Source organism: Talpa occidentalis, unplaced genomic scaffold (genome assembly GCF_014898055.3).
Source record: "Talpa occidentalis isolate TD23 unplaced genomic scaffold, MPIMG_talOcc4v2.1 talOcc4.6, whole genome shotgun sequence".
NCBI lineage: Eukaryota > Metazoa > Chordata > Mammalia > Eulipotyphla > Talpidae > Talpa > Talpa occidentalis.
The window spans coordinates 84,496,317-84,520,204 of NW_023604972.1; the positions used below are offsets into that span (position 1 = coordinate 84,496,317).

At 36.9% G+C, this 23,888-nt stretch overlaps 1 protein-coding gene across 7 annotated transcripts in view; it reads left to right on the forward strand.

Moving 5' to 3' along the window:
• Window positions 1–23,888, forward strand: part of NLN (neurolysin) — an 85,093-nt gene that overhangs the window by 46,585 nt on the left and 14,620 nt on the right. For 6 of the 7 annotated variants that reach the window (XM_037529209.2, XM_054688472.1, XM_054688474.1 and 3 more), the window contains 5 exons: window positions 754–889; window positions 3,320–3,686; window positions 8,827–9,028; window positions 22,289–22,475; window positions 23,087–23,215. In XM_037529209.2, the coding sequence (XP_037385106.1) occupies window positions 754–889; window positions 3,320–3,686; window positions 8,827–9,028; window positions 22,289–22,475; window positions 23,087–23,215 (1,021 nt within the window). The remainder of the gene's footprint in view (window positions 1–753; window positions 890–3,319; window positions 3,687–8,826; window positions 9,029–22,288; window positions 22,476–23,086; window positions 23,216–23,888) is intronic. The other variant, XM_037529210.2, reaches the window with a different exon arrangement.

Below are 23,888 nucleotides of genomic sequence, written 5' to 3' on the forward strand. Positions count from 1 at the left end.
TACATTCCCATACACAGTGGGCAAAATTTCCAAATTCTCCACATCGTCACCAACACTTATTTTTTTCTGTTATGGTTAAGATAGTAAATTTTGCATCATATGATCACAAGTTAAAAAATAGTTAAGTGCCAATATTCTTGCAGTTCTGTCAATGAGATTAAATGTCCTTAAGAGACTCTAGTCCTTAAGCATATATTTTCGCTCTAAGGTAACAGCAACTAAATTTTTTTTAAACCTCATAGCTGTCTCCTGAGATTTAAAAAGTTAATTATTTCAGAATTAAAATTGGCAGGCCTTCCTGATGGCACAAGGGGTTAAGCACCGCACTATGAAGCAATACGCAGACTTTGCAGCAGGAGTTCAATCCCCGGCTGGGCAGGGAGCAACCCACATGGCATAGCAGACCTCTCCTGACTCTCCTGCTGCTCCCCCCAGCAGTGTACTTCGGTCAGTCTGCCTGTTCTGTTCCCCACTGTCTCTGATGAATCCTCTCACCCCCTGCATCTCTGACCTGTACCCCATCTCTTGTATGCATAAATAAATCTTTAAAAAAAGGAAGTAAAATTGGGTAATGAATTTCTAAAAAAAAAACAACTGTAACAGTGAAATGAAAAAAATTGCTAAAGTTGAGATAACCTGAAAATACTTAAGACAGTTTTGCCAACCTAAAGAGGCATGTGATAACTTTTTCCTTTAGTGATTTGGATCCAATGGACACTAACCTTTGCTTTTGTTGTTGTTGTTTAATACTAGGAAAACACTGTAATTCTACAGCAGCTACTACCACTGAGGGCCAAAATAGCCAAATTGCTTGGCTATAGCACACATGCTGACTTCGTCCTTGAAATGAACACTGCGAAGAGTACAAGCCATGTAACAGCCTTTCTAGGTTAGCTTGTCTTCCCATTTCTTCTCTTTGACCATCTTGCATCTGCATAATACCAACTTCACAGGTCTTGATATCAGCTTTTAAGTCCTGCTTTTCATTCACAAGAAAAATTTATTAATCACCTAATATATTATTAGATACTGTACTTGGTAGTAAATACTGTGCTTTGTTGTAAAGAGTTACTCATTATTTATGTTGCTGATGTAATCTTTACTTCACTATCTTGTATCTTGATGAGGATTTTTATACTAATTCCTAACAAGACATCTAGGGTCCTAGCAAAGAGTATTACTATTGACTTTACTCACTGCCATTAGACTCTTGGTTAGGTTACTTATCATGGCCACTTGAATTTGTATGAAATATAACAAATATAAATGAAAAAAGAACATATAAACAAAGATAAACATTTTATGTTCCATAGTCCATTTATTAATGTTCAAGAATAATACAAAATAATAAGCATCAAAACTATTATGTAATAACAGTATTCACATTCATTTAAAATCACTTTTTTATTATTCTTTTTCAAGCCATGCTTCTTATGTTCATGTCATTTAGTTACTGATGTTTTGTCGTTTTTTCCCCACCCCCCCATCTCAATCTGGGTGTGACTTTTTGACTTTTCCAATACTCACTCTGTTTTTCTCTTTCATATTAATGAAAATGGTTGATAATATAGCCATGGTAATATAGTAATTTTTGTTTGAATCTTCTCTAATCAGAATTTACCAAAGTAGGATTTCTTTAAAACTTTTAAACTCATCGACCACTTTCAACTTAATTTACCTTTAATAACTAGTCAAATTGTTTAGTCTGTTGTTTGGTATCCTTTTATTAGCTTAAGTTGGAAGTGATTAATAACATGCTAAAATCAGCCATCCAAACTATAAATGGTGACACTCAGCTGGGGAGGGGAATGAAGAAGGATCGAAACAGGGGAGGGGAGAGCACAAGAGACTATGGTAACATTTCGTGGGTGTCTTGGTGGTGGTAATTTTATGGGGATTACACCTGAGAAGAGAATGAGCAACAATGTAAAAATATATAAATTAAAAATTTTTTAAACAATAAAATTCGCCTTCACCCCAAATTTTTTTCTGTCCTCAATGGCCGTGACCATGCCATGAATTATTGATGTATATGCTGACATCAGAGGTGACATAGCCAGCGCGCCATTAAATGATAGCTTTTTGTAATCATAAAATTCATTTATTCATCATGATACCTTTATGAAATAGCCATCTTACATTAAACAGTATGCTAAATAGGAAGGTATTAGACAAGGTCCTTTCTCAATGAATTTTCCATTGAGTGGAAACAACAAAGATGTGAGCAGCTAATTGCCATCTATTCTCTTACATGTTTTACAAGAGAGTTGTTCAGGTCATTAACTGGTTTGGTAAGAATGTTTCCTTTCGTGGTGACTTTATATAATGAAATTTTCCCTTAATAACTACCTGATTAACTTAGTTCCTTTAATGTAGTTCTCCTTCTAATTTAAAATTGGCATGTTCCCATCTGAGTTGTCCTCTCCCTACCTCTATTCACATGGCCTCTCACAGTCCTAATCAGAATTATATCTCTATATATCTTCCATGAGTTTCACCTTTCTCTTCATAGCACTCTTCAGGTTGCTGCCTTCCCCTCATACTGTGCAGCTGCCTCCCAAACTGCCATGTCCTTTACAGAGCCAGTGAGATGTTTATCTTACATATGTAACAAGTTGTGAGAAATAAATAATACAAGCATGCCTTGTTAGCCAAACACAGTGAAATAGTTCAAAATGGACCACAATATATAAATTGTGGCCTCCCCCTAAAAAATGGGATTGCTGTGTCCAAACTGACTCTTCAGAGGAATGGGGCAGTGATAACTAAACCCATGACTGTCAAAGGCACTGAGCAGTTTTAGTAATACTGACCACAAGTCACATCTGACTTTTCCCTGCCTTTCTGAGGAGCCTGACCTCACTGAAAATAATCATGTACATGAGTTTAGTTTCATTATTGATTTGATCCCTGAATTATAATATTCTTGAGCCAGAGTTCTCTGAGAGGTAAACTTAGTTTTGTTGATGCTGTGAGAAAGTTGTGACCTGATTTGGATGCTGCTAAAGGAAAAGGAGTGAGGAACCATAAAATAAATCACCCTGAATAAAACAGCAGCACAGTCATAATACAGCCCTTTCCCCTCATTCTTTCCCTTCCTCTCTCCCCTTCCTCTTTCTCTTTTCTATCAACCCTCCCTCCTACTCTCATTTGCTTCCTCTCATCTCCTCTCCTCCCTTTCTGCCTTCTTCCCTCCTGACTTATCTCTACCAAGTACTACCCAGGTGCAGGCACCACACTACAACTCTGATGGAAATATATGTGAATGTGCTTGCTTCCAAGAGCAGTTGATCACTAACTTTTCCTATTTCCCTCACAGATGATTTAAGCCAGAAATTAAAGCCCTTGGGTGAGGCAGAACGAGATTTTATTTTGAATTTGAAGAAAAAGGAATGTGAAGAGAGAGGTTTTGAATACGATGGGAAAATCAATGCCTGGGATCTGTATTATTACATGACGCAGACAGAAGAACTCAAGTACTCCATAGACCAAGAGATCCTCAAGGAATACTTCCCAATTGAAGTGGTTACTGAAGGCCTGCTGAACATCTATCAAGAGTTGTTGGGACTTTCATTTGAGCAAGTGACGGATGCTCATGTGTGGAATAAAAGTGTTACACTTTACACTGTGAAGGATAAAGCTACAGGAGAAGTACTAGGACAGTTCTACCTGGACCTCTATCCAAGGTACTAAGAAACACATTGTTGGAAAGAACCTTAGGGATTCACCTCCTACCCAGGTTAAAACTCTTGTCTTCCATAGTTCTCATGTGTGGTTCTTAATAAAGGGATTTAATATATGAGCTTAGAAGCCAGAATGTCTGGCTCCATTAATTACTAGGCAAGTTAATTTTTCTGTGCCTCAGTTTCTTTACCTATATTGCAGGTGCTATGAAAGGAATACTAATCATACCTGCTTTGTAGGCTTGTTATAAGGATTAAAATAGTTAATTACCTGCAAAACATTAATTAAAAGACTACCTAGCATATAGCAACAGTCTAATAAATGTTAGCTGCTAACATCATCATTATCTAATTTGTGTAATACATTTATTTAATTTAAAATTATCAAAAAAATGTTCATTATGCAGATAATCTGTCAGTACTCTTAACTCTATGGGCACGCCCCTCAGTCTGATTGAGTGTCAACATAATATATTAGAAATACCAGAATCTCTATAGTCAGTCAAATATAAGTTAGAATGACTGAGTGACATAAACTCTTTGAGACTGTTTCCTCCTCTGTAATATGGGAACTGATGATTCCTGTACAGAATTATTTTGTACATTAGACTTCATATAGAAATCACACACACTGTAGACATTTACTCAGTGCTAAGAAGTAAAAAAATGATGATGACCTTTGTAACTCATGACAGTGGTGAACGCAAGTGATTCATCAGACATAAAAGGATCTGGACCACTTTCTCTCTTGGCTACTTTCTAAAACATATCAGTCAGTTACAATTACTAATCTATTTTACTACAGAGACCAAAGGAAATGGTAGTAACTCCTAGTTCAGTAGCACATACAAGTTTTTAATCCACTGACTTTAATCCACTGACCTCAGGTAGCTACTGGGAATTGTCTAGATAACTATGTCATCCAGTCAGTACATGGGCTTACTTTAACTCCTGATATCATATCTCCCCAAAATAAATCCATGTCAAATGTAGATGGTCTATTTTTAATTGAAAAGTGTCAGGAAATAGTTTTAAGCCAAGAATTCTTTCAGGGGAATTCCTTCAACATTAGAGCCTCCTGTAACTCTTTACAGATTTTCTTTCCAGAGTCAGAGTTAGCAGTCCTTACTACATACACCATCTTGCTGTCTTCCAAGATATAATTGGCTTTTTACTCAGAGATCTGGCCACTGCTACCAGCACTGTGGTAGTGGGGATCAAAGGATAATCTTTGTAAGGGTTGTTACCTAGTTAATATTCATTTCCTATCACTTTTTTTTAAAGATTCATTTATTTATACAAGAACTGGGGTACAGTCAGAGGTGCAGGAGAGTGAGAGAATTTACCAGAGACAGAGCGGGGAGCAGAACAGGCAGAAAGACCAAAGACACTGCTGAGGGGAGCATCAGGCGCAGCAGGGGAGGTCTGCTGCACCTTGTGGGATTCTCGCCAGCCAGCCGGGATCCACCAGGATCAAACCCACAATGCAGAGGCTGCGGATAGCTTCACAGCGCTGTGCTCAACCACCTGCGCCACCAGGGGAGGCCCCCATCACTTTATATGCTTGCTTTATAAAGTGAAATGGATTAAAGGGGATATTTGGAGTAGATTTAGGAAAGTCCAGGATTTTTTAAATCACACTTCAATTTTTAATGCTCAAACACTGAGATTGTTAAACAAAACAAAAATAATTGGTTGCTCCAACATAAGATTTCCAGGTATGGACATCTTTTTAAAAATCATCATTTTATAAACAAAGTATAAAAAGATATAACCTCAAAATAAAAAAACCTATTAAATTAAATAAATAAAAATTAAATAAATAAGTTGTTTTTAAAACAGAAAGATAAAGCCTTTATCAGTGATTTTAAAATTGATAGAAAGTCTTTGATTTTAAGCAATTTTTAGAATAAAGCTACTCAGCTATTATTTCTCTGATCCAGTAGCACCACTATTATTATCACAAAAAAATTGATTTATGATATTTCATAATTACCAAATGTTACAAAATATGATAATACAGACTTTTTCCCAGATTAGTTAGACCTGTTTGCACATTTCCAACTAACTACATGAAATCATTCCAGAAATATTGGTGATGGGTCCATTAAACACCCAAAGACTGGGCTGCCTGAAAATTTTCCCAGACTCAGTGTACAGGGTTCTCTCACACTTTCTTGCCCCTCTGTCTGCCTGCCCTTCCCTGATGAACTCACTCCTAACTCAGCCTTGATAGACTTCTTTTTTTGTTGTTATTTATTTTTATTTAAAATAGACTTTATTTTTTTTACATCAGTTTTAGCTTCACAGCAAAATTCCCACTACCTCTCTGCCTACATGTGCACAGCCTCCCTCATTATCAACCTCCTCCTTGAAAATGGTAGATTTATTACAATTGATGAACCTGTTGCCACATTATAATTACCCATAAGTCATTTTGCATTGTAGGATTACTCTTGGTGTTGTATGTTCTGTGGGTTTGGACAATGTATACTGACATGTATTCACCATTATAGAATCATACAAAGTATTTTCACTGTCCAAAATTTTTGACAGTATCTTTCTCAGAATAGAAATTTTTCATTTTAATGAAGTCTCCTTATTGATATTCTTTCTTTCATGGGTTGTGCCTTTGGGGTTGCATCTAAAAGAGTCATTGCCAAATCCAAGATCATTTTGGTTTTTTCCTATGCCACATTCTAAGAATTTTACATTTTTTTTAAAAAGATTTATTTGTTTATGCATACAAGAACTGGGGTACAGGCCAGAGGTGGGGGGGTTGGTGAGAGGATTCACCAGAGACAGAGTGGGGAACAGAACAGGCAGATGAACTGAAATACACTGCTGAGGGGAGCAAGGGGTGAGTCAGGAGATGTCTGCTGCATTATGTGGGTTGCTCCCTGGCTGGGGATCAAATTCATGCTGCAGTGGCTGCGGATAGCTTCATAGATTGTATCTTAACCCCTTGTGCCACCTGGGAGGCCCCAGAATTTTATATTTTTGCAGTTTACATTTAAGTCTGGGACCCATTTTGACTTAACTTTTGTGAAAGATGTAAGATTTGTATCTAGATTTCATTTTTTTTTTTAGATTTCATTTTTTTACATGTGTGTATTTAGTTGTTTCAGCACCATTTACTGAAAAATATATCTTTGTTCCACTAACTGTACTTCTTTGTTAAAGAGCAATTCACTACATTTATGTGGGCCTATTTCTGGAATGATCTGCTGCCTATTCTTTTAACACCACACTGTTTTGATTGTTGTAACTTAAGTCAGGGTGGTATAACTTTATATTAAGTGAGGTAGTGTTAGCTCTCTGGCTTTGTTCTTCAATATAGTTAACTATTCTGATTTTTTTGCCTCTTCATATAAATTTTAGAATCATTTTGTCAATATCTACAAATAATTCTCTGGGATGTTCACTGGGATTGTGCTGAATATGTAGACAAAGTTGGGAAGAATTGATATCTTAATAATATTGAGTCTTCCTATCCATGTACATCAAGTACTCTTCATTATTTAGTTCTTTGATTTTATTTATCAGGGTTTCATACTTTTCCTCACTTAGATCTTATGAATATTTGATTAACTTATACTTAAGTATTTCGTTTGGGTGGGGAGGGCTAATAGAATGGTCTTTTCAAATTCCATATGTCCACTGCTGATATACAGGACTGACTTTTGTATGTGAATATTATATCTTACAACCTTGCTATAATTCATTATTATTCCCAGGAGTTTTTTGGTTGATATTTCAGATTTTCTACATAGACAATCAGGTCATCTGTGACAGTTTTATTTCTTCCTTCCTAGTCAGTATATCTTATATTACTACATGAGCTGGGACTTGCAACATGCTTTTGAAAAGGAGTGGTAAGAGATTTTTCCTAGCCTTTTTCTTTATATGACTTCATTTTTATTCAATGACATGGAGTCTACTGTTCTCCCAGCAGCAGACTGCTATTGTTAGTGCATGCTTATTATCCTAGTTAGGGGAGGAAATTCTCTGTTGTGTTCATTAAGCATCAATCTTAAGTAGGAGCTGTGTCCCTGGGTCTTAAGAGCAGGGCCTATACAGCGATCCTGCCCTACTCTAATCTTTAGGTCTGGAAGTAAACAAATTCCTTTTATAAGCTCAGCAGATCTTTTCCAAACAGACAATTTTTAGGTAGTCTGGAGGAAAAAAGCATCAATTATAAAGTTGTCTATGCTTGAAATATGTTGTCTGAACAATGATATTCTCTCCAGAAACTATGGACTTTTTTTTTTTTTTTTTTTTTTTTTTGCTAAATAGACTAAATAGTACATTCAGGTTTGGGGTTGATTTATAAATTTGCCTTTCTTTGACTATTTTTCTGTGTTATCTTTTCGCAGTGATTCTATTCAAGTAAAAAAAAAAACTTATTCTTTTTCCAGCTTCCTATTAAGATATATAAAACTAGAAAGGGCCTGCTTCTACCCTTATAACAATACACCAGAAAATTGCAAATCACAACTTTCTTCAGAAAATGGAGGTTGAAGGGTGTCATTTAACTTAAAATCATGATAGATGGAGAGAGAGATTAGACACAAGCACTAGAGCCAACTCTGTAGACACCAGTAAGAATTTTTAACAATTGCTGTAGGCTGATAGCTGATCAGCAAAAATAGGGAATGACAAGGAAATTGTGAGCACTGATTCTTTCTTTCTTGAATGGGATATATTTAGTATTTATTAAATCTGTCTAGTATTTAATATTTATCAACTTTAATTTTAAGAAAACCTACCTAGTGATTCAAACTGTACTCACTTATCTCAAATTTGCTTTAACACTAGTGTTCAGGAACTCCATGTTTGAAGAAGAAAACCAAGAGCTCATTAAATTAAATTGGGCATGAGCTATACACCTGGAGGGTATCTAAGAATATATTCGTAAGGTTTTTCAGCAAAGGGCATTGTGGAGATACAACTTGTGAAATGACGGTGGGGTTTTGTTTGTTTAGTTTCAGTTTTTCCATTTTAATAAATGTCAAATTTTAAATGTGTTAAAGTGAGACTTAAATGTTTCAAAGTATCCCCTATGCTTGACTGAGAGTGACCACAAAGATGTTGTTGCTGGAGAAGATGCTCACATCTCACCTAGTGTGCTTGTGGTTCCCAGGGAAGGAAAATATAACCACGCAGCCTGCTTTGGTCTGCAGCCTGGCTGTCTCCTCCCCGATGGGAGCCGCATGATGTCTGTGGCTGCCCTCGTGGTGAACTTCTCACAGCCAGTAGCCGGGCGTCCCTCTCTCCTGAGGCACGATGAGGTGAGGACTTACTTCCATGAATTTGGTCATGTCATGCATCAGATTTGTGCACAGGTGAGTCTTCCATAGTAAACCTAGATCTTGCTTTTCCAATGTTTTTTCCCCTGCTGCAATCAGGTTTCTCCTTCTGACATGTTTTCTAGGAAGCTGAACGTGTTCAAGAATTTCATAAGCCTCTGCAAAAACAAACAAAAAAAAAAAACTTTCATTGAAGTAGCACTGCAATACAGTGTTATATAAGTTTCAGCTGTTCATCATTATATAAGGCTACATGTATTTCTGTATTACGTTTCAGTCCAAAATTGGACTGAAGTTTCAGGATAGAATTGGACAATCAGTCCTTCACCATGTAATTGACCTCTCTTACCCAGTTAACACTCTCCTACCCTTCCCCTCCTGGTAACCACAAAATTTATCTCTTTTTTTAAAGATTTATTTTATTTATACAGTGCTGGGGTATAGACCAGATGTGCGGGAGGATGAGAGAATTCACCAGAGAAGGAACAGGGAGTAGAACAGGCAGATTGAACCGAAAACTCTGCTGAGGGGAGCAGCGGGTGAGACAGACAAGGTCTGTCCCGCCATGTGGGTGTCTCCCTGGCCAGCTGGGGATTGAACTCTTAATGCAGAGGCTGTGGATAGCTTCAAAGTGCTATATTTAACCCCTTGTGCCACCAGGGAGGCCCCACCACTAATTTTGTCTTCTTGTCTAATTGGGATTTTTTGGTTTTGTTTTTGTTTCATTTGTTTGTTTTGCTTATATGCCACATTTGAGTGAAATCATTCAGTATTTGTCTTTCTCCATCTGACTTGTTTCACTGAGCACATTACCTCTAGGCTCATCCATGTTGTTGCCAATGGCAGGATTTCATCCTTCCTTATAGTAGACTATTATTCCATTGAAACATAAGTTTTTATCATGTCATTTTGCTCTTTCACAGAATATCTATACCCAGGGGTTAATCTAGTGATGAAAGGGTTTCATTGAATACTACCCTGTTGGAAAAAAAGACTTTCCCTAGGGAACAATTACAAATACTGTTTTTTTCTTTTAATTATTTTCTTATAAGAATTTAATGTAACCTTCACAGATAAACTGTTGTAGTGTCTCTCTTCAGCTTTTTAATACTGTGTTTAGTTCAATTGTTCTTAACCATCTCCAACTCTACTCCTTTTTCAATAATGAATATTTTGTAAAACCTTCCTTTATAATATTCAATTGAAAATCATACTTAATATTGTATAACCATGTGGAGAATTTGCCAGGGAGGACTTGTATGTGTCTGCAATGGATTGTAACTGATCTCTCTTTATTTCTGAAAATGAAAAGTACATTTATTCTCATTTATATAACATAATTTTATGACACAATCCAGTAACCTACACCAAACAATTCTAGGATAAACCCATGTGAACTTGCTAACATTTAACCATTAACAGATGAAAACATTTTGTTCTGTAGTTTATCCTGACAATTTAATATACGGATATAAGAGAAACGGAGGAAGTTTTCTAAATTTAATTTCTAAATTTGAAATCTGTATGCATCTCTAAAAGTAAACTTTTTAAGAAATAACCTTGATATTAAAATAGTTTAGATTTGCAGAAAATTTGCAATGATTAAAAATTATCCATGTCTGCCTCACCTGTCTCCCCTCCTGTTAACATCTTGCATTACCATAGTGCATTTGTCACTGCTAAGAAGCCAACCCTGGTACAGTATTCTTCACTAAACTCCACACTTTGTTTGGATTTTACTAATTTTTCCCTCAATAACTTCTCTCCACACAGAAAGTTTTTTTTAAATAAATTTTATTTTTATATTCCCCATACAATTGCAACCCCCTTATTTTGACCCCAATCCCTCCCCCTCACCGCCCCCAACCCCCATAGAGTGTCTCTGGTTCATAGTTTTTTGTTGATTTTGATTTTCACTTTCTTATAGTTATTCATTTTCCTGGTCCCTTATTTAAATTTTCTAGATTCCTGCTATGAGTGAGACCATCTGGTATTTTTCTTTTTCTTTACACAGAAAGTTTTTTTAAAAATCAATGTAACATCCATACTGAACATAAAATACATAAAGTAAGATTTTTTTTTATGTTTTTCAAAGGGTATGCCTAGGCATGGCTATGCAGTAAGACATAATGAAGTATTCAGGGATTTACTCTATATGTGACTAACCCAGAATCCAGTAGCAACAACTGTAGACTGATAGAAGTGGTTTGTGCTGTCAACTCAGGTCCAAGAATGGTATTGCCAATTGTCTTAGTCATTTCAGTTCCTTTACCAGAATACCACACACTGGGCAGCTTATAAACAACAGAAATATTTTGTCATAGTTGTGGAGGCTAAAAGTCCAATATCAGGGTGCTGGCATTTTCATGTCTGATGAGGTCCTGCTTCCTGAATCACCCATCAGCATGTTCTCACTGTGTCCTCACATGGTAGAAGAGGCTAGGGAGCTCTCTGGAGCCTGTTATAAGGACACTAATTTCATTCATGAGGATTCCACCTTCATGATCTAATCACTTCCCAAAAGCCCCACCTCCTATCATCACATTAGGTTTCAACATTTGAATTTTGGGGAGCCACAGTCAGTCTATTTTGATTTTCCAAAATGGTGAATAGTGAATACCTCCTGGGAAATTTCTAGTAAATAGCTAGTCTTAGTTTGATTTACACAGTTGATCCTAGAGGTTATTGTCTGGGAAATTAAAGTTGCATAGAAAAACATTATAGCTCAAAAATATGTGAAATGAAGTTAGTTTTATGACTCAAAGGTTTTTTTATTATGTAAATGTCCAGCAGGACATATGTATCACCTGCAGAATATGAGACAGTATTTTGTTGTCCTGATGTGTGTGATTCAGTCCTAGACATCTCACTTCCCTAATCCCTAGTGCTGATAAGTATAATAACCAAAAATATAAACACTCATTTCCAAAATAATGCAGTCACCTTTGTTGAAAACTGTTCAGTTCTTTCAGCATTTTATCTTTATGTCCTGGTGCTTTCATGTTTTATATAAAAAAATAATTAAAAGGGAATAAGATAAAGTCTTATTCTGTTCAGATAGATAAAGCCCAATACAGCCATTTCTAACCTCTGTTTAATCCAAGGAAAAGAACTATCAGAATAACCTACATTTTCTTTCTTAGATAATTTTAAAGTCTGTTTTCACCACAATAAGTTTCCTGAAATGTTTATTTTCCATCAGTGTCCATTCTATGGTTAGCATGTCCTTTATTTATTTATTTATTTATTTATTTATTTATTTATTTAAGATTTGTTTATTTATTTGTTTGTTTGTTTATACAAGCACTGGGTACAGTCAGAAGTGCAGGAGGGTGAGAGAATTCACCAGAGCCAGAGCGGGGAGCAGAGCAGGCAGAAGGACCGAAGTACACTGCTGAGGGGAGCAGCAGGCTGCAGGAGAGGTCTGCACGCCATGTGGTACCCTCCTGCAGTGGCCGGGGAGCAGCCGGGTATCGAACCGGCGCTGCAGAGGCTGCAGGCAGCTTCGCAACCCAGCGCTCAACCGCTGCGCCACCTGGGAGGCCCTAGCATGTCCTTTATTTTTCAAAGGTATTTTTGTGAATAATTGAGAAAATTAAAATACTTTTCTTAATTTCACACTTGGTAATATTATCCAAAGCCCAGTTATGTGTTTGTACGTAGATAAACATTGGCCTGCTTTTAGAGCCGTGGATCTTAACTTTTGGTTCTGAGGACCCTAGGAAAATCTAATTTAAGTTGTGGATACCTCTTGCAGAAGAATGTCCACTGATAGGCCCAAATGTTTACTTGGAATTTCAAAAAGTTCACAGACCCTCAAAGCCCAGATAATAATTTATTCCAAGATTAGAACTCCTGTTTTAAAGCAGTTTTCTCCTTATTTAGATGTTAATTATCAGCTCATCATTTCATGACAAGTAATTTGGTGTCATAACCAAATTTATTAAACATAGTGATCTTCAAATAGAGTTTTCAGTGTACTTGATTCTTGCTTTTGTTTTCAGACACACAGTTCTCTTTTAACCTTAATGTCATATGGTTACCACGTATTCATAGTACAATTCTCCACAGCTTTGTTATTCTCACTATTTCATACTTTGATACGGTCACTTTGGTATTGGAAAATATTTTTTTGGTACCATGTCATTTCGGAGTGACTGAACTATCTGTATATAAACAGTAGACTGTATTCAAGTCTTGGGGTTTGCCTCTAACCTCACTCATGAACACGAAATATGTCATACAGATGAGTAACATGTTAGTACATTCCCTTGCTTAGTCATTTCTTCATGAGATTATCTTTGAAAAATTTCTTGCCTATTAATCTTTTCAAATAGACATTTGTATTAATGTATTAATGTAAGATCTTTTAATGTAATTGTATTTGGAACCAGGGGTCATTACTTTCCATTAAAAGTAATGGACATATTTGCAGGTTTATAATATTTGGAAACCTTTATACTGACCTAAACTGCATGGTAATGAATAGAATTTAGTAACTTTTATGTTCATTAACACTTTTCATTTATCTGAGAAATATATAATGAATTAAAATTTTGCCATATACATTCAGTAGATTGGTTTTAAGATATGGCAATTCAGTATTTGAGTTCTCCGCTGTGGCAATTTGCAAGCCCGAGGACCAGAAGAGCTCGTTGGAGCTTGTCATAGTAATATTTAAATGTGTCAGCAGGAACATCCAGTTTTCAAATATGCAGATACACTAGTTCAATATGTCTCCTATCTCATCATTCAGGAGATGAGTTTCACTCATGTTTTTTGTGTTTATGCTACAGAGTAGGTAATTTTGAAGATAGCCATCTAAGAGGTGGTATCTCTAGTATCTGTTCCTGTTTCATGTCTTTATTGTGGTTTAGGCTCTCAGTAATCACTGGCCTTTTGAACTTACATAGAATAGAAGAGAAGGGCTTTTTAACAGCTTCCATTGTGATGTCTATGTTGGTTTGTGTATTAAGAGCAGTAATAAATTTTGGACTATAAAAGATAATTATTTTAAAGCAACACATTAGAATCACAATAAAACCTTCTTAATTGAAGATGAAATGATAGAATGGCAAAAAAAAAACCTTCAAAATAGATGATTTCAAATAATCTGTTCATTTGGTCAAAATATTATAGAACACCTTGTCAGCTTTAAGTATTTTGAATTTGACACTGTTGTAAATAAACATACCCTATATCTGTTAGGAAGGCATCCTGGTATTATAACAAGAGTGCAGGTTTAAAAATCATATATTTGTGGGTCTAGCTGTGTGACTTTTGGCAAGTTATTTGACCTCCTTGAGCCATCTCATTTTTCTTATTCATGAAATGAGGACACCTATAAATCTTATGTCTAGTCCCCTGGAGTGCTGAGGAGATTAAATAAAATAATGCATGAAAAGGTACTTGGGAAAGCATAAAGTGCCATTCATATTTGAAGTGTTCTTGTAACTATACTTATATATAATTCATCCCCTTTGGGATCATTAGGTAGCACGTGAGTCATAATTTAAAGGGGGTGGAGAGTTGCAATGAGGCAAGTACTATCACTTCAGGTTTAATAAAATTCACAAATGATTATCCTCAGTGGATTTGGATAAAGATCCGTGAAGGTGATTGAAAAATATCAGATTTGTGTTTGTTTTTATTATGTTTCAATGATTGCTGCCTACTTAGAAGTTTGATTCCTAAAACTACAATAAAATGAGAAATTTAGAGTATTGGGAGTGGCAGATTAGTTAAAGAGAAATGGGGTTATGTTTATCTTAGCAGTAATACCAAGGAATAGATACTTGGAAGAAACCAAGGACAAACTTGGTCAGCCCAGCCAAGATCGTACCTGGTCAAACTGGCAAGTGAAGAAAAGTAAGAGCAGCTAAAATTTACTAAGCATTTGCATGTACTGTGTGCCTTAGATTATTCATTTTAGCTTACAGTATTCTCAGGAACAGATTTAACAGTCTATATCTACTATTATACTATTATTTCCCCCCATTTTTCCAGTTAAAAACTAAGGCTTATAATGGGCACATGATCCACCAGTGTCTGACACCATGTTCTTCAACTCGCTATTAACCTATTTTTTTACTCTTAGTTCATGCAAGAGACAGGACTGTCATGTGGCCTGAATTCTGTCCCAAGTATGTGTTCCTATTGGATGAATTTCTTTGTCCTAAGTTTCTTAACTGGCATTCCCTTTAAATCAATCTCTTGTAAGCTTATAGTTAATGAATGAGTTTTTCTGATTTTCCATTTCCCTTTGTGTAAGTTGACCTCTTAGATGTCAGTCGTGAAGTACAATAAACACCCATCTATATTAACCTGGTAAATTCAGCTCCCTCCCCAAAACTCTACATACTTTACAGTTTCTGACATCCATGTATAAGTGATTTTTTGTTTAACTTTTTTATTGAGGTACCACCAGTTTACATCATTGTTAGTATTTGGCAAGCATTGGTTCTCCCCATTCAAGTGTAGTTACTCTAACACCCACCACCAAAGCATCCATAGTCAACCACTATAGTCTGTGTTCTCTCTCCATATAAGTGATTTCTTTCAGAATCTCACTTTTGTAATTTTTCTGTGTGTATTTGTTTGTATGTACATACATGTATATAGAGTGAGCACTAAAGACAGGCCAATGTGATGATACACATTGTTCATTTCTGATTTGGGAACATGCTTCTTTATTTTATTTGCCGGTGGTATTTTCTACATGTGTCTTTAAAAATAATTCAAAAATAATTTAAAATAGAAATGTTTAGTTGGATGGCTGTAGAATTAAGGCTGCTGGGGGGGATGGAAGGAAAGCTGGAATGGGGCCATAGGGAAGGGGGGCACAGTGACCTAGGGTAGAGGACTGTGGGTGCTTCCATAGAGGGGGATGATAACATACATCTGAGGAGGTGTGGACCTGTTCACCAGATTCATGTACAGTGTTGGAAACCAGTTACCTCAGTAATGAAAAAGAAAGAAGAAAAAAAGAAAAGATGTTTAGTTGAACATACCAGCATTATTAATTATCTGTTGTATCTGACATTTTAAACCTGGTATGTTTGGATGGGGTGCAAAAGAAAATTAAAAATACAGTACCTTTAATGTTTAGAGGTTAGGTAAAGGACATATAAAGTTAAAAACCAGAATATTATTAAGTGAAATGATACAGGTTAAATATTAAGTATTGAAAGAAGAAAGTAGAGAGGTAATGTTAGATTGGGGGCTAAGATACCAGGTCAAGTATAATTACAGAGAAAACTCCCTTATTGTTTAAGGTTGAGTCTTCACACAGAGACATTCTCCTCACAGCCTCATTGAGTTCACAAATAGTTGTTGGCCATTTACAACTTTCTGGTCATGTGCTGGGTCTTGGAGATAGTGATTAAAAAAAAAAAAAGCTTACTCCCTAACTTACTAGGCATTTGAGTTTGAATAGTACTCTTTGTTTCCATCTACACAAAAGTAATTTGTATATATATAAAGTAGTAGTCAGGAATGTGTAGCCAGTTTGGGACAGTCTTTTAAAATGTGGTGGTGATATGTTTATTGCAGCACTATTTACAATAGGTAAAATCTGGAAACAACCCAAATGCCCCAGAATAGATGACTGGATCAAGAAGATGTGACATATATACACAATGGAATATTATTCAGCAATCAAATAAGATAAACTCATGCCATTTGCAGCAACATGGATGGAACTAGAAGGAATTATGCTCAGTGAAATAAGCCAGAAGGAAAAAGAAAAATATTAATTTCACTTATAGCAGGAATATAGGGGAACCAAAGAAGACATCAGTGTAAAAAAATAATAACAGTACAAAACACAGCAAAGCAAAAACGGACAATTATAAATCAGAGACATCCTGCAGGGGAGGAGGCGGAAGAGGGATCAGAGGGAGGGAGGGAGGGAGGAGCACAGGGGACTGAGGTGCACGGGTGCACAGGTGCATTGGTGAAGGAAACTCTATGGGGACTATACCTGAGGGGGCGCGGGGAAGGAAATATTGTTTAAAAATGAACAAGGATGTAAAAAATAAAAAAAATTAATATAAAAAAATAAAATATGGTGGTGATACTGACCCATTGAACTGTTACAAAGATTGGTAAGAAAAGTAATAGTGTTATTCATGGTTCTCTTTATTTCTGTCCCTGCTGCTAGTGATCACTGATATATGTGAAATCAAAAGTAGATCTTCTAACCCTCTATGGCAAAGCCTGGGAGATAGTTGCACTTTTCTTTCTTTCTTTCTTTCTTTTTGATGCCTTATTACATAAACTTTTCCATCATCCTTGGATTTAGGGGTAGATCAGATGGGCTCACCAGCCAGGGCCCTTTCTCTTGAGACCTGTTCTTTTCTGTAAGCACAAGATACTTACTGATTTCAGCAAGTGTCTTTTCTTTGAGTTGAGTAACTACTAAAGGCAACTGGTCTCTTCCTTAGAATAAAAACTCATAGGATTTTGGTCTTTATGTATGCCAAAAGCTCACATGACTTTTTGAGCTTTATTTGAGTTTATTGAATTTGGCTTATTATTTTAATTTAATATTGCTCCAGCTCTCACTGTGTTGTATGAATTGAGGTTTCTCTATAGCATCAAATCATCTGCTGTAAAATCCATAGTAGAGTACATTTTAGGCATCCTATTACCTGTTTAAAAAGATAACAAAAATCTTGCTCTTAAGAACTTCTAACCAAACAGGAATCTAAGTTTACATTGTTTTCTAGGCTTTTATTATAAAAATATTCTCTGCAACAATAATGCTCCAAAACTTTTTCAAGTGTCACTGGCAAAATGATTTGCAAATTGCATTATTTTGTATTTATTCTAAAATATTTTGCTTTACTGGGAAGTATATTGGCATCAATAATTACTGTGACCCATATGCTACTATATTTGACAACTTCAAATTGTTCATATTTAAAACTGTATGAAGTATTTTTTAGGGTTTTTTGGAACTGTGTGCTGGCTGGTAAACAGTGAGTAATAATCCAGCAGCTGTGCTGTTTTACAAGTCAGTCTCTATCAGGCTGCTGGATCCTAAGACTTGCCCATGGTTGCTGTATGGACATACACAGTGGCTGCCTATGAAATCCTTTCTCTTCAGAATTTAGTTGTTTGCTAGAAATTGAGCTTTTGGATTTTACAGGATCTTTGTCCTCCTCATTCAAGAAATATTTAGTTTCTGTTGCCCAAAGGGCACACAAGAAACAGTATGACTGACTTTCGGGAAATTGGTAAGCAGTTGAGTTATTTTTAGCTTTAACTCCTTGCAACCATTTCCTTTTGTTCTTTAGAAGGCATTGTTGATCTGTTCATTCATTCCCTGTGCTCTCTCCCCCACAAGATGACTTTGAATAGAATAAACCCTCTCTTCTGTACTCTGTGTGAAGTAACTGTTAACTCTTATCTTACTCAGTTTTAACTAATGAGTTACACTAGTTCATGTTTTTCTAAGTTCTGAAACAGTACCACCACCACCAAACATGCACAAGCATTTTGTTGTTAATTGGGCTTGCTTTCCCTCCAATCTACGAATACTGACTGAGAAATGTTCACTAAGTTGAGATATACAAAATTTCTGTTTTTGTCAAAATAGTGTCTAGTGGTAGCTGATGTTATGATTTCACCTTTATTTGCTATCAGTATTTACTTGAAAGCTGTAATTTTTAGCAAATGATGCAGTTAGTATTATAGATCCCCAGGTCCTGGATGGATGTTTACAAAGGCTCTTTGCAGCCTTCTGTTTGAGCTTTGAAAATCTTGCAGTGTTTAGGGTGCAGGGGTTAAAGTCTCAGCGCTATCAAGCTAACGCCAGCCACTGCTGTGGGAGTTGGATCTCTGGCCAGGGAGACCTCTCCTGTCTCACCCACTGCTCCCTTCAGCAGTGTATTTCAGTAGATCTGCCTGTTCTTCCCACTCTTTCCCTTGTGACTCCTCTCACCCCCTGTACCTCTGGTCTATAGCCCAGTTCTTGCATGCATAAATAAATAAAATAAATCTTTAAAAAAAAATAAAAACACTTGCAGTATTTGGAGGAAGTCAGTTAAGAAACTTCACTTTTTTGTGCTAATTCTAGAGATTAAGAGCTGTAAATACTAAAGGGCTGAGGGAAACTAAAATGTAAGAAATCTCACTTTACTGTTTACATACAGATGAGTTTGATATACAACTTTTTTACTTTAGATCTCTTCGAGTACGACCTGTCATTTAGTAATATCATATTGATACCGGAATTGTCAGGCCTAGTCTCCCAGCCAGGAACAGAGCCCAGGCTGCAGGGGCAGCGCTGAGCCCCAGCCACTAGACCCCCAGGGGTTGGTGTCTCACGAAGCCACAGCAGGAACTTCGCAGGCTCTCAGGCAAGCAAGTGAGAAGAGGCAGGTATGAGGAAAGAGAAAGCTGTTAGATAAGGAATGTGAAGATCCCCCACTCAGTAGCAAATTAAGTGAGACAGCCGAGAACTAACCAATCACAAAGAGGCTGGTGGAGCTTTAGAATAATCAGGGAAAGAAAGTATATATTCCCTGAGACAGGACTCCACTTTGGCCTCCTTGCCCCTCCCATGCCTGGTTTCCTGGCCTGGGAGTCCCACTTTATTTCTGCTCTTTTTCTCCTCAATAAACTTTTTCTTTCTATAAACAAACCTGCTTCTTCTCGCTTGCTTACCTGAGAGTCTGCGAAGTTCCTGCTGCGGCTTCATGAGACACCAACCCCTGGGGGTCTAGTGGCTGGGGTTCAGCACTGCCCCTGCAGCCTGAGATCTGTTCATGGCTGGGAGACTAGGCCTGACAATGCTGGTATCAATATTTTAAACTTTTAATACTTTTTCCTTTTTCTATAAAATATAGAAAATATATAGAGAGGAATTATAGCATTTGGGATAAATTTGTGGCTGCTGAAGTGAGACCACCTGGTTTTGAATCCAAACTGTGTATCAATCTTGGCATGTCTCAGTTTCCTTATCTTTATACAATTATCTTTTAACTTAAATCAGACAATTCATGTAAAGAGCTTAGCATAATGCTGGATATAGCAAAGTCTCAGTAGATATTGGCTATTTTATAATTATTGTAGAAGATTATTTTATCTTCTATTTTAGAAGATTATTTATCAAAAAGAGGCAAAGTACTCACTTTCCTGAAAGCCTACCCTCTTTCTCTGTTAAATTTTTTTTAATCTTTTTTTTTTAAGATTTATTTATTTATGCATACAAGAGCTGGAGTACAGGCCAGAGACATGGGGTGGGGGAGGTAAGAGGATTCACCAGAGACAGAGTGGGGAACAGAACAGGGAGACTGACGAAATACACTGCTAAGGGGAGCAGCGGGCAAGACAGGAGAGGTCTGCTGCGCCATGTGTGTCGCTCCCTGGCCGGCCAGGGATTGAACACGTGCTGCAGAGGCTGCGGATTGCTTCATAGTGTGGTGTTTAACCCTTTGTGCCACCAGGGAGGCCCTCTGTTAAGAATTTTTATTGGATTGTCCTCAAACAAGAATTGGCCTAATTCCAGTGTCTAGAGAAGTTAGTTTCTCCCGGCCCCTTAGTATTTGCAGCTCTTAACATCTAGAATTAACACAATTATACGGGGAAGTCAAGCAAAACATTTTTTTGCATGAAGAGAAGGCAGTATGTGAGATAGCGCTGACATCTGTGCCTCTGCCCTGGGCCAAAAGCAGAATGGTTATTTGCTGCTGATTTGGCATCCCATCTGCTGCCTTCTCCAGTACTTAAGTCCCTCTTCCTTCCCTTCCCTTTACAGCCCCAGGAATGATGAAGTCAGAGAAGACTGGTGTATAAAACATCCAAAGGCAGGGGGAACAGGACACAGGTTTAGGGACAGACAACGGAAAGATAACCCCCCATTCCGCAGATGACCCAGTTGGGTAAATGCTAAATCTCCTCTGCCAAAGGCAATTTGCCATGGTGATGTAGATGTTATAAAGGTTAAAAAACACCATCTTGCTCTAGTGAATTCCTGTCTTTAGGCTCAGGAGCTTTTCTGACATCTCATCCAGCAATTTACTGAACGTTCTTTTTTCAAAAAAGTTTTGAACAAATTTTGTGACTTTCTATGATTACACGGGGTAGCTGGATATATTATGGTGACAATCTTGCTTTTTGTGCAGATGTCAGGTCATTAAGTTGTACACCTGAAACTAATATATGTCATTCATAGCTCAACTCTTTAAAAAGAGCACATTGATGCTATTGTAAGGAGCAACTCTTTTTAATTCTTAGCCCAGACCCTTAGAATAAGACCTTTATTTTCACATGCTTTAACTCCTGAGTATATACTTTGTTTTTCTTTTTCTTTTTTTTGTAAAGATTTATTTATTTACGCATACAAGAACTGGGGTACAGGCCAGAGGTGAGGGGGGTGAGAGGACTCACCAGAGTCAGAGTGGGGAACAGAACAAGCACACTGACTGAAATGCACTGCTGAGGGGAGCAGCGGGCGAGTCAGGAGAGATCTGCTGCGCCATGTGGGTAGCTCTCTGGCCGGAGATCAAACTCTAGCTCCAGTGGCTGCATATAGCTTCCTAGGTTGTGTCTTGACCCCTTGCACCACCAGCAAGGCCCTATCCTTTGTTTTTCTTTTGCTATAGCTGCAATTAACTCTCCCCACTTGCCAACTAATACATAGTCATAACACCCACTGAAGTGGCTTCTTGTTTTCAGGTGACATCTTCTCAGCAGTCTGAGAGGTACAACTCAGGCTTTCCATGAAGTTACCTTAGGACCACTTATTTAAAATTTAGAACACACATTGCAGAGTTTCTGTCTGAATTATAATTTAACTCTAATTAATTTTGACTAAAGCTTGAGTAATTAGGTAATAGAATGACGAGTACCTCAGAAAAAGCACATATTGAGTAAATAGAAGTAAACAAATGGAAAGGAGAGATAAGGAGAAATGGTTTAAGATTGTCAGTCTCCATTTTTAATGGGAAGTTCATTTAAGATATTTTTACTTTCAAAGCTAACTATCTGTTTTAGCTCAGTCTGATTTTTTTCTTAGAATTTCCTGATGACTGTCCTAAGTTTATTTATGGTTCAAAAGAACAGAATAATACCTTTATATAGAGTATTCAGAGGTTATTTCTCATGCAGCTTAACTGCTATTTTTTATTTCATTTAAATTTGAGGTTATTCTAATTGTTTATCAAAGGGGGAGTTGACTCTGATTTTGATTTAAGTTTTAGAGAGCCTTAATTATAATTCATCACATACATAGTTTTCATTCAGTGTTTTGTTTTGTTTTTGCAAATGACCTCTGTGTTTACTTTCTAGACTGATTTTGCACGATTTAGTGGAACAAATGTGGAAACTGACTTTGTAGAGGTACCATCACAAATGCTTGAAAATTGGGTGTGGGACATTGATTCCCTCCGAAGACTGTCAAAGCATTATAAAGATGGAAGCCCTGTTTTGGATGATCTCCTTGAAAAACTTGTTGCTTCCAGACTGGTTAACACAGGTATGACTTTACATTTCTGAAAAAGGAAAATAATTAGAATTGCTTAGTAGAGAATCCTTGGCATCTTCTTCTACAGAACTTACTTCCCCTTTAATAATGGCAGTACAGGGGCCTCCCTGTTTGCCTAGGGGTTAAGTCTCAGCACTATCACCGCTAAGGCCTAATGCAGATCCCCGGCCAGGGACCTAACCCACATATGGTGCAGCAGATCTCTACTCTCTCCCCTTCTGCTCAGTAGTGTATTTCAGTAATTCTGCCTGTTCTGCTCCCCACTCTGTCTCTAGTGAATCCTCTTTATCCCACCCCTCTGGCCTACTCCCCAGTTCTTCTACGCAAAAATAAATAAATTTTTTTAAATATATATTTTAAAAAATAATGACAGTATATCAAGAGTGCTAACATGAGAAGGAAGACCACTAAATATGTTGCAATACTGAATTTGTCCAAGAAAACAAAAATGATTCCTTTTAAATCTTAAATAGAATGAGATGTCTTACTCCTATTTTATAATGAATTCCATAGGAATTGGTTTTTGAAATCTGTGATCTTATGGTATTAGAACATATAGTTCTGTCTTCTCTAAAACATGCCAAACATTCTTATGTTACTAGGTCTTCTGACCTTACGCCAGATTGTTTTGAGCAAAGTTGATCAGTCTCTCCACACCAACCCATCGCTGGATGCTGCAAATGAATATGCCAAATACTGCAAAGAAATTTTAGGTGTTGCAGCTACTCCAGGTTTGTAAATTCTTAGATGACTTCATTGTTCCTGTGAAGTCTGGGCTTTATCAACACTGCCAGGGAAAGTAAGAATTTGTCAGCAGATTACCAAATTTAATTTGTTTCTGATTTCTATAATCAGGCTGTGACTTTCAGATAAGCATGCTATGTCCATATGAGTTATCCTGTCCAAATGTGCTTGAAGGGAAGGTGGCTCCAGCTTTGCTGCATTTTAGTGTAATCAGGCGTGACCAATTGGCCTCCACCCCAGAGCAAAGAAAGCCATTCACGTTTGGCAGCACCTGCCTAGCTCCTCCCTCCCTATGATTTCAGTGAGAAATGTGCAGAAAGGGCAATTTTAGAGAGAAGCACACATTTCTATCTTGTTTCTTCTTCTGAGATCAGTTAAGGCAGTTGGATTAGCAGTTTCTGAGCTAATATTTATGAGATTCATGTGGGCGGGTCGGTAGGTGTGAACACAGGTGTGTTTAAATTTGTACTGATCTATTATAAGCCCACATGCACATGTAGTATATAATTGTATATGTACAAGTATATGTTCTTAGTATGGCGACCTTTGTTCACCGAGGAAATTGTTATTCAAATGAATCAGTTACATTTATGGAGATTAAAAGGTAAAACTAGGTGGTTGAATCAGTCTACTCTCCTCATTTCTTTTATGATATGTTTA